General features: G+C 39.4%; 2 protein-coding genes across 4 annotated transcripts in view; both read right to left on the bottom strand.

Annotated features, from left to right (window-relative positions):
• Positions 1 to 296: 296 nt before the first annotated feature.
• Positions 297 to 2,757, bottom strand: ccl36.1 (chemokine (C-C motif) ligand 36, duplicate 1). The gene is made up of 3 exons (XM_041779804.1): positions 2,599 to 2,757; positions 2,417 to 2,528; positions 297 to 731 (listed from the first exon to the last, which is right to left on the bottom strand). The coding sequence occupies exons 1-3, from the start codon at positions 2,666 to 2,668 to the stop codon at positions 641 to 643; spliced, it is 273 nt and encodes a 90-aa protein (XP_041635738.1). The 5' UTR covers positions 2,669 to 2,757; the 3' UTR covers positions 297 to 640.
• A 1,508-nt stretch (positions 2,758 to 4,265) lies between these two features.
• The window catches only part of tbc1d14 (TBC1 domain family, member 14), a 74,291-nt gene continuing 67,347 nt past the window's right edge, over positions 4,266 to 11,209 (bottom strand). For all 3 annotated transcript variants that reach the window (XM_041778954.1, XM_041778953.1, XM_041778952.1), the window contains one exon: positions 4,266 to 11,082. In XM_041778954.1, the coding sequence (XP_041634888.1) occupies positions 11,026 to 11,082 (57 nt within the window). In that variant the 3' untranslated portion in view covers positions 4,266 to 11,025. The remainder of the gene's footprint in view (positions 11,083 to 11,209) is intronic.

The following is an 11,209-nucleotide window of genomic DNA, read 5'->3' as shown; positions in this document are numbered from 1 at the left end:
GACTTTATCCCAAATGTACCCCTCTGACAATCAGAGGGCATGTGCCAAATCTAGGTTTGTTGCAAATGCTCATTAGTCCAACCAGTCCCCCGGTGTGTGGTGTTTAACTTCATCAGTGCCTCCCTGACCTTGAATTGTAACTATCAAGGTCATAATTCAATCTACTGTTTTCCAGATAAGTTTTTTTTTCAGGAAGCAGATTCAATTTAAACAACTTTCCCTGTTAGGAGTATTTCTTAGTGAAACACCCCAATTCCGTAAAATGTGAAAAAAAAATAAATGCAATGATTCACAAATCTCATAAACCTATATTTTATTCACAATAGAACATAAACATGTCAGACGTTGAAACTGAGAACTGCACACATGTGGCCTCCAACCAGTTCAAGAAAGAAACAAAAAGAGGCCTTTTTAAGACAGATCTTTTTATTGAAATATTTGGAATATGGTGTGGAATAAAAAATCTTTTAAGAGAAATGAAAAAGATGAGGAATATGCTTGTTAATGATCCATTCAGAGTTAAAACTAAACTTAATATTGAATAAAATGCTTTCACATTAATACCGCTGTTATAGGAACAGTATTGTTAATGGGTGATGTAGAAACAGACGCCTCAGGCTGATGAAAAGGAGGTTTTTGTTTAGTAGTTTTCGTCCACGTGCCTCATGATGCCCTCAACCCAGGGGGCACTGAGATCCACACAGACTCTGCGGCCCTTCTTCAAAACCAGACTGGAAGAGAAAAAGGGAAAATTCAAATATAAGAGCTGATTCTTAACAAGATTTAAGCCATGAAATAATTATTTTTTAAATCATTCTTTTAAGGCAGCTGATGCCGACCTTACTCATCATTCTGTTATTTCATCCATCTGTGTATTTGGGAGTAGGGATGAGAGTTATTAAAGACTGCAGTATGATGTAAAGTGTGATCAGGGACCACCAAAACATTTATCAATACTCCTTCAGGGTCAGATACTGATATCTAAACTTTTCTGTTATTTAGTGGAAAATCAAGACAACAGCAGAAAGCTTGTGTTGGAAAATAAGAAGGTCATGATTCCCTCTAATCGACATTAGAGGAAAAAGCTTTCATCCTAAAAACTAAGTTTATTCAAGTTTCCGACCAAAACCATTTTTTCCCAGGCTTTATACAGTTAATCCAGATTAATGCCCCTTTATTTATCACACCCAATTACTTTGAGTTTGTAACTTGGGGTACTGAAGTTGCTTCGAGTTTCTGAGTCAGAATCCGAGTTCAGGGTGCATTTGCAATAAAGTATCCAACTAGAATTTCCAAGTTTTAAAAACGGCCTCAGTGTTTATAAAGCGCTCAAACAGTCAAATTTTTGGAACAGTGCTGTGCTCTTCACTGCCACTTCTCCCTCACCTGCCAATCAAAACAGGAAGGGGCGGGACTTCTGACAATAGGGGCTGTCATCATTGAGTGTGTTTACATGGGCTGAGTATCCCGTTTTCTCTCTGGTTCTCTGAGTATCCTGGTATGTCTTTGTGCATGTATACATCTTCAGAAACCGGATATCCTGTTTTTGAGAAACCCGGTTTTGCTACCTGGAGAACTCCAAAAGAAAACGGGATACTGTGCCATAAATTCTGCGTCTGAGTGGCGGAGGAACAGCTGATCCGCTCTGCCATAGTTACAGAGAACTATCTCCAAATCCTTAAAAAAGTCAAAAAAATTCCAGACAAATTCCCCAAAATATCTAAAAAAAAAAAAAAAAAAAAAAAAAAAAACCTACAGTTTTTACAAAAATTACAGAAAAATTTTGAAGGAAATTTCCCAATTTTTTTTTAAATGAAATTCCTACTCTCTCCAAGAGAAACAAACATATCCCTCAAAATATCAGGAAAATTCTCGATTTTTTTTTTCAAAGCAAAGTCCCAACATTTTAAGCTATTTACTTAAACTTCTACAAAATTCCAGACATTCATCCCAAACAAAAACAGTTTTAATGCAAGAAGGTGGAATTTCAAAATGGGCCAAAAAGGAAGTTAATCCAAATTCATCAAAACTAACCACAGTTAAATATGTATTTTTTGACAGCCATGATATGTTTGTATTATTTACAGTTAGGACCTAAAAGAGCTGCAGTGATACTGTCAAAATAATTAAAGAATACTAACAGTCGAAAACATTTTTAAAGCACACAGCTCTAAGTGGTTTAAAATGTGAACATCAAAACACAAAGAAGGCATGAAAATACACACAATAAACAGAATAGAGGTCTGTAACTATAATAAAGTAAACCTTATAAAGCAAAAAAAGGATTAGTACAAGGAAAGGGAGTAACGGGAAAATTTAAACACCCTCGATAGAAATAGAATAAAATGAAGTAAAAAGATTTTTTTTTAATCCTATGATTATTTAATTCATAAACAAGAAAACGTTGGACACCTACATGATTCCTCTCTTGGGACAGCGCTCATCAGTCACAGAGTATTCACGGACCAGCTTTTTGTCCAGTCGTTTGGGGTAGAACTGGAAGCAGCAGTTATCAGGGGTGATGGCATCTGAAGGAAAAAACAAGGTTACAACTGATCAGATCATCTAACAATGACAAAAATAAATATTTGTTCTTACTGCTGCTGAGGACGGAGGAGAGCAGAGCAGCTCCCAGCATGCACAACAGGAGGATGTGAGCGCTCCTCATGATGAAGATTTACTAGATTCCTGGATGTGATGAAGATCTCGGCTGCTCTTTACCTGCAACAACAGGGATCTAAACACGACTGGCTGTGATGGTTACTTATCAAGATTAAAAAAAAAAAAAAGGTGTTACTGGTGTGGAGGGGGAGGTGGTGGTTTGTGAAGTTGCCGATTACAAAAACTTTCCACTCGGCTTTAAGAAAGGTTGAGTGGTAGATGCAGGAAATGCAGCTGTGGTTAGAGAGATGTAGCTCAGAGGATGATGCTGTAAAAAAAACCCTGTGTAATAGCTCATCTGCCCCCAACCAGAACCTATGATTATAAACTGACTTGCAATTACAATACACATGATTTATCCTTAAAACTACACTTTCTGCCTGTGCATAAGACCCTCAACAGTTTGCACATGAACTATAATGTTTGGTAAAGGATATAGCCTATATAAGATTGGTGTTAGCAGACCTGCTAATGCTACTAATACCATCAGAGATGCAGGTTTCTGAACTGGGCCAGGGTAACAAGCTGGATGGTCCCTCTCCTCTTAAGTTCACAGGACACGGGGTTCATGAAAAAAAATTCAAATTTTGATTCGTCTGACCACAGAAGAGTTTTCCATTTTGCCTCAGTTCATTTTAAATGAGCTTTGGCCCTGAGAACATGGCAGTGTTTCTGGACTGTGTTCACATACGGCTTCTTTGCATGATCCAGCTTTAACTGTCATTTGTGGATGCTACGGCCAACTGTGTTCCTGAACCCTTGCAGTGATTTCCAGTGCAGAATCATGCTTGTTTTTAATGCAGTAGCCCCCGAGGACCCCAAGATCATAAGCCCCTGACTCTGAACTTAAGCCTTGTCCCTTGTGGCAAGATATTTCTCCAGATTCTCAGAATATTTTGATGATATTATGGACCGCAGATGGTGGGATATTCAGTCTTTGCAATTTTATGTTGGAAAAAAAAAAAAAAAATCGGATATTGTTCCACAATTTTTAGATAGTTTTTGAGGAAATTGCTCAACTAAAATGCTCCTTTTATACCCAGTCATGTTACTGACCTGTTCCCAATTAACCTAATTAGTTACAAACTGCTCCTTCAGCTATTATTCCTTAAGCCCAATTACTTTTTCCAGCCTTGTGCTGCTCCGTTCCTACTTTTTGAGATGTGTTGCTGCCATGAAATTCAAAAAGAGGTCATATTTTTTCATTAAATGTTGAAATGTCTCAGCATCTGATACATTGTTTGTTTTATTGTAAATAAAATATGGATTTGCAAATTATTGTGTTGTTTTTTTTTTTTTAATTTTAAACAACTTTTTTTGGAACTGGCTTTGGAAGTCTTTCAGGCATGTCCTACTTACAGGAGGCCACCAGAGCTCACTGGAGCATCCAATCTGGCCTGGAAACACCTCAGGGATCCATTAGGAGGAGCCGGAAAACATCTAGGTCAGCCGTGCCATCGTGATCCAACCCTAGAAAAGCTGAAGAAAGTGGATGGAAGTTAAACAGAAACTGCTCCATCCAAGACCTTCTGGGAACTGTAGGCATCCTGTAGCAAGTTAGAGACAGCTTTGATATGATGTAAACAAAGACAGCTGCTCCTCTGTTGAATATGTACAGCTCTTTATTTTATTAAAACCATAGTTTATATACATTTCAAGTGAGATACAGCTGCATGGTAACCCTCCGCTGACCCCATGTTTGTCTATCAGTCCTCTACAGTAGGGTCTCTTCAGGGAACACAAAACAGACGATGCAAAACAAACCAAGAGGACTACACAGATACAGCAAAATCAAACAAACTACATTTAATAGTCAAATTCAGTGTGAATGGGTCGTACAGTGTTTCCAGTGAAGGATGCATGTAGTGTCGGGAGGATTAATACACAGGCCAGCCTTTAATGTAACAACTACCAGACAGGTATCACACTGGAAATTAAACACAAAAAACCCACATAATCCAGTTAGAATTATCAGCTGATCAAAATAAAAGACAGACCCGTTTAAACCTGCCAGCAATTACTTAAAGTGATGATGCGAGGCACGACTGAAAGGCTGCCATGAATGTGCAAAAAGCTTATTGCAGTCCTGCGGTGCGTCACCACATGGAGGTGGGGAGGGAGGAGTGCATTGAGAAGAGCGATCAGAGAGGCTGCAGAGACGGTGCAGACACTGAAACAGACGCAGCTGAGGTGAGGATTCACTAAAAACAAGCACTTCCTGTTTTAAAACTTCATTTGTGCCTCAGAGGGGTCGAGAGAAAAAGAAAGCACTCATGTAGGGACAGGGATTGTTCATTTTTCTAAACATTCACACCCTTATTGATTCTCCTTGTCCTGGGTCCTTATAAATATCGCTCCTGATAATTTTCTAATTTAGAAAAGTTTTTAAACTTTCCATAGATATAAAAGACATTTCCTCTTCAAACCACCAGATTTACTAAAGCTTCTCACCCTGACCTCCCTTTCATGAAGACTTCAACAGTTCTCTTTACCTTCAACTAACCATCATTTTACCGAGACGACATTAAACGCATCATAGTGCAAACAAACCTCTCCTGATTAGATAGCTATCTAACTTCAATCCTGCTCATTTCTACACAAATTTCAACACAGCACTACTATTTTGACCAACAGACTTATTCCAAAGTTTGGGGCATTTTACCACGGCTGATTCCAGTAGAAAAGGATGACTGACCCGCAGCAGCAGACAACTTTTTTTTTTTTTTGTACCAAGGCTGATTGGCCTGATGCTTACACATTGTTTGCAGTCACATGATGTCAGATAGGGGCAGGAAGTGAAGAACACCAGGTATGAATCAATAGGAATGGAGGAAAGTTAGTGAGTTAAAGCTCTAAATGGATCTGAAAGCTGCGAAAATGTACCTACATTGGGTTCAAACCCTAAGATTTGCAAAAAAAAGAGTGATTTTCCCCCACGTTAACTGAATTGCCTGGCTTAGAGGTGATCAACATCACCATATCCAGCCAAAAGGTAGAGAAGAGTCTTGAGTTGTCTTGTACTGAGCTAGGAGGCTAGCTGCACCTTTAAACAGCTTTTCTCCCTTGTTTTGTCATAAAAAGCCAACTCTTCTGTGAACCAAAGGAGCTGGCTCCTGTTTGAGTGCCAGTTTCCTTTCCTCCATTTTTGTCATTATTTAATCAATATCTAAAAGCCAAACTGGTGCCAAATGAAGAGCTGTTTGGGAGCCAAAAGACTCTATAACAGTCACGGTGGATTATCAGCTCATACTGTGTGACTGAATCCCTTTGATGTACAACCATCACTTATGATTTATGTGCTCACACTGTACAAGTGAAGGCGAGTACAGGCGATAAAAATTCTGAAGTAATTCCTGCTGTTTTCATGGGGATTTCAAATGCTGTCGGACAGTTTCCAAAGGACAAAAATGCTCCTAAGTTGAGGATTCTGCTCTAACTGTAGGAGTGTGTGGAGCTGTATGACCAAAATATCAAACATGCCAGAAATCCATCAGACCAGTCGTGTCAGCTGGTTGGGCTGTAGGCAGGTCGTGGTTGGCCCACCCCCCTGTTAGCAGCTTGACAAACGATGCACGAAAGCTTTGGAGCAAGCAAGCAAGATCAGAGTTTATCATCCAAACTGTGCTGAACCAAACCAGACTGCTTGAGAGTGTTGTCTGACTTTTCCGCCAGGCTTTAGGACGGTGGCTTTTAATCCACCTCTGTTCCTAGTTTTCTGAGCTTAATGTGTCACTACTTTTAGGACTCAAAATTACCTCCAATTGTTTTTTCCTATTCGGACGGTTTAACAAAAACAGCAATAAAAAGAAGCACCAAACTTCCGCATTTTGATAGTGCTTCTCAACACTGGTCTCAACCTTTGTTTTAGAGAAAGTCACATCAATGATACGTCACGTCTTTTTCAAAAGCATGGCCAAAGTGATGCTTAGCTGTGTTACAGAGCACTCACATTAGTCAAACTCACTGGACTTAGGGCTCTAGTTTGCTTGGATTACCTCATGTGAGTGGGACCTTCACATTTTTACAAATTCTCTTAACTTGGACCTTTAAATGATTAAGAAAGTGGCCATGTTTAAATGGAACTAAATCCCCTTTAACCCAGTAATGATGTTGGCTTTGAAATGTCACTCTGATATTGTTTTAAGGACAGTCCCCACCCACAACTGGCCAGGATGGAGCAACATAAAAACCACATTGTGAATGCAGCCTCCAATAACTTCTGAGAACAGAAGCCACAAAGCTTGAGACTTAACCAGGTTACACTTTAAGGAACTGACCGGCAACAACAACAACAACAATCAATTGACAACAATCAAGACATTTTCACTATCAGATAATCTACTGATCAATCAAAGCCCATTTAAAAGACACTGATGATGCTGCCTGTTTGTATTGAACTAAAACGTTTAAAGAGAGGACAAATAAAGCAGCCAACCCACACAAATACAATCCTGACGCAAGGGGATATTTAAATAATGAGAAGAATGATTGTTTCAGGGTTTGATGAACTCATTAATGATCTGATGTATCGTTTATATCGTTAACACACCTTCTGTTGCCTCCGATCTGTATATTTTCACACTTTGCGGTGAGATGAAGGGGAAAGATGCATACTGATAAAAACAGAGCGAACTTAGGTTTTGTGGTTTGGTTGCTTCACAAAAACATCAGTCAGCTACAGCTGCATCTATGATGTACAAAGGCAGAAAAGGTTGTTCAATGACACTGGTAATTTGCTTTTTGAAAGCCCACTTCCTCTCAAGGTTATAACTAAAACAAATCTGATTATTTAGACACACAAGCCATGTACTGAGATAAAAATTTATGCATAACAAATAGATGTAGCAACTCTGTCCGGTCAGTGAATCAATGTAGTAAAGGTTGTAGGTAATTTGCTTCAGAAAGACCACTTCCTCTCTTAGTCATGAGTTGAGAGCATGCAGACATATGAGCTATAAAGCCATGGCTACTGAGTCAGTAAAGTGAATCAGATTATATATAATATGAATTTCCCTACAAGGGACATCAAATGCTATCTTATCTGAAATGCATCTCTCACAGGTGGAGAATCTGGAGAATAGGGGGCTCGTCTATTTGTGACTTGTGGCAGGACAATGATAAATACAGAGCCATATCTATCTTGTTGTGGCAAGTATGTACATGCACATGGTAGAAAATGCTTGCAGCTTGTTTCTTGACGACCCTGATGAAGGCCCCAAGCTAAAATGCATCTGTTTAATAAAGCTGTTCACTAAACTTCTACTAAACTAGAAGCACTTCATGTTTGTGCTTTTCAAAGCAAAAGCCTTGCTTAGCACGTCTTTGGAGGGAGTTTTATTGGGGTTAAATTTAAAAAGAATGGCAGGGCTTTGACAGCAGAGAGACGGGACAAACATGAAGCACATATGCGCCTGGTATGATGGCCGAAACACGGATCCCAAATGTCCGTTGTGGGTCAGGCAGTGGGGGACAGCCATTAGGAATGAATGGGAACAGAGTAAGGTCTGCACTCCGCAGCTCTAAATAGATATCTATGCTGCTTTTATCGTCAGAACATTTCTATGGGCATTAGTACAATTCCAACACTACAAAACAGTTTTCCACAGTTTTACTGATTTACCGGGCATGGTGGCGATCATTATCACCAGTTACTCAGCCCTGCAGGCCTCCTAGTGTCTAGCATCATCTAGTCAGACGAAGGGAGACAAGAGTCTAGAGGAGTCTTGTACTGAGCTAAGAGGCTAGCAGAGCGCCTTTAGCATATAAAAACCCTAATTTTGTCACAAACATAAACCTGAGTAAACCTTGTGGGGTGAGTGACTGAGTGATGTACCATTCACTAACGAGCCTATTGTACAAAACAGCTCCCGTTTGAGTTCCAGTTTCCTTTCCTCCATTATTTAATCCACATTTAAAAAAGCCAAACTGGAACCAAATGCAGAGCCGTCTGTGAGCCAAACAACCAGCTCTCCTTTAGCCAAGTCAAATGATCTGGATCTCTCAAAAGAGATTTTCTGTCACAGCGAGTGAGACCTGAGGTTGGTGAGATTGCAGCTGAGGAAACAAATTCAAATGTGCCAAACTGTTACAAAACTGGACAGAACCAAACTACACCACTTTGTTGAAACAGACCATATGAGAGTGCTGTGTGTTACTGTTCGTCCAAGCTTTAGACAGAGGTTTTTTTTTTAATTCCTGCCTGCTGCTGTTTGTGACTTTTTAAAAACTTTTCTTTTGTTTGCCTGAATATTTCACTACAGTCAGGACACAAAAGTAGCTGAAGACTCAAGAATGTCCATATTTCCACATTTTGAACATTTTACAGTCACAAACAGCTCAAAACATGGACTATTTGTTGGTGTTTTATCAATGCAGAAATCACAACTTGACCCCCCAAGGGAGTTTTCTACTGCTGCGTGATGCCATGTGCAAAGAACCTATACAGCGATTTTTGCATTTTGTAAATTATGGTCCCATTTAGAGAAAAAAACTAGAGCTTTTCAACTGGTCTCCTCGACCTCCTAAATGAGAAATTTCAACCCAAATTTCTGAAATTTTCAACCATTCAGTAGTATAGAATAAAAAAACCTTTCAGTCTGGACTTTAGTCTGTTTTCTAGGGATAGCATACATTTTGTTTTTTATCTCGAGATTTTGAGAAATTATCACATAATCATGGAAAAGCACTTTCATTATCCCACTGTAAGAAAAATATGCTAGATCTCAAGGGAAAAAACAATTTTTTTTCATTATCACAGCACTGAGTTAAGTAAAATGCATTGATGTTTGTCTGCTCAGGGCTTTCATACATCATAGACTTTTGCCACAGGTGCAAATTTGCAATTTGATTTCAACTGACAGCCTGGCATTCAATGGGTGAAGCAATGTCAAATTTGTACATATATTTTGTGCTTTGGATTCACTCCGAATCAAACTTTGGTTGACAGTTTTGAAAATTCTGCAAAACATCATGATTTTAAGTTTTCTGCAGCATCAAACTAATCCCGCGATTATTTTATGTGCATGAAACTGCCCATTGCATTCAGATGGTACCAGTTTTTAGGCTAGATCTCTTACAACAGCATCGAAAAGTGCTAAAGCCTTAGCAAAACTACATTTAATTTATAAGAGAGGTGGTAAGACAAGAATTAATCCATCAACAACATCCCCAGACTGTCTAAACTGCACAACTACTGTAGCAATGCTTCAATTTGTGGAGATTTTTTGCAAGATTTGGTACCTAAAAACTAAAAATTACAAAATTTTTCAGACATAAGACTTGTATTTTTGTTGCTGTGGGATCAAAAGCTGCTGCTCCTTGGACATTTTCATGTCAAGTTATTTGCCTCTAGTGGACACTTTTATCCTTCAGATTAAACTGTAAGTGCACGAATAACGCTGCAAACGTACGTCTATGCCTGCATGTTGAAATCAAGTATAGGAGCCTTCATTAGACTGGAACACGTCCTGCTAGATAAATATTAAATAAACACAGAGTTTAAAGACAGCACGCTCACACTGATCACCGGGAAAAATAAAAACGCCGATACGAAGCTTGAAGAAAGAACAAGCAAGGCGCATCCATTTCAACAGCAACACTAGATTATAAACTCCAGTTTCATCGACATAAATACTCTGTAAGACATTTTACAGGCAGCTTTAAATCTCTTCTTAGAGGGATTAAATTAAATGTAACAATGAGGTGCTCTCAGAGAGACTAAGCTTGTCTTCAAGAGAAGAAATGTGCATTTTCATGGATTTTAACTCAGATGATTTCTTGGATCGGATGAGGAAACACATCTGTACAGACCAGAAAAACAGAGATAAAAGCAATCAAAGTAATGAAGGAATGCCTGAAGTTTTCAGGAAAAAAAGGTGCAGAAAAGACAAAATCAGGACAAACAGAGACAGAAAGAGACAAACTGAGGTTTCACTTTAACACAGTCATCCTTAGATCTCGCAGATTTTAGAGACTGCGACTCATGTGGGTGTTTTTTGGTGTAGAATTCACCAAATATAAAGAAAAAGGGAGTCAGGTTGTAGTTAGAAAGTGTTCTAAGCAGAGAGTTAAATCTAAGTCGAGGAGGTTGGTTTTCATGAGAGTGGGAGTGTGTTACATTCATCCTCCTCCAGCTACACTTTCAGCTCCTCTGCTGGGTCTCTGAGCAGAGCAGGGGTTGATGGGAGATAAATAAGGCCTCGGATTCCTCGTCACACCCTCCTTGTTGCTGACAGACCCCGTCCTACAGGGTCCTGGGTCTAGTTAGAGCACAGATCATCTCTCGGGCTCTCTCAGGTTGGTCTAACCTGGTAAGTTTTACTTGTAGAGTCCGTTGGTGTGCGATGGTTCTGCTCTGGCTTCTGCTCAGCGCTTCAGCACCGGGCTACACCGCTCCTGATCCTTCTGTAACGCCTGCAGGACCTGAGGAAGGATGAAGGAAGGGGTGAATACATGATCTGAGAATTTAAACAGGCTTCAGACTGGGGCTCACTTTCAATTAAAACTGGATCTAACGACACACACTTTGCCACCCTTGGCTGAACATCTC

This window comes from Cheilinus undulatus, linkage group 22 (genome assembly GCF_018320785.1).
Source record: "Cheilinus undulatus linkage group 22, ASM1832078v1, whole genome shotgun sequence".
NCBI lineage: Eukaryota > Metazoa > Chordata > Actinopteri > Labriformes > Labridae > Cheilinus > Cheilinus undulatus.
The sequence above is the reverse complement of the archived record's forward strand: the minus strand, read 5'-3'. Positions and strand labels throughout refer to the sequence as shown.

Bases quoted from the DNA above. Each gene is read 5' to 3' on its own strand.
- ccl36.1 (XM_041779804.1), bottom strand. From the start codon at position 2,668: ATGAGGAGCGCTCACATCCTCCTGTTGTGCATGCTGGGAGCTGCTCTG. The intron at 2,529-2,598 runs GTAAGAACAAAT...TTTTTCCTTCAG, and splicing joins CTCCTCCGTCCTCAGCAGCA to ATGCCATCACCCCTGATAAC. The intron at 732-2,416 runs GTAGGTGTCCAA...TTTCTCTTCCAG, and splicing joins TGTCCCAAGAGAGGAATCAT to TCTGGTTTTGAAGAAGGGCC.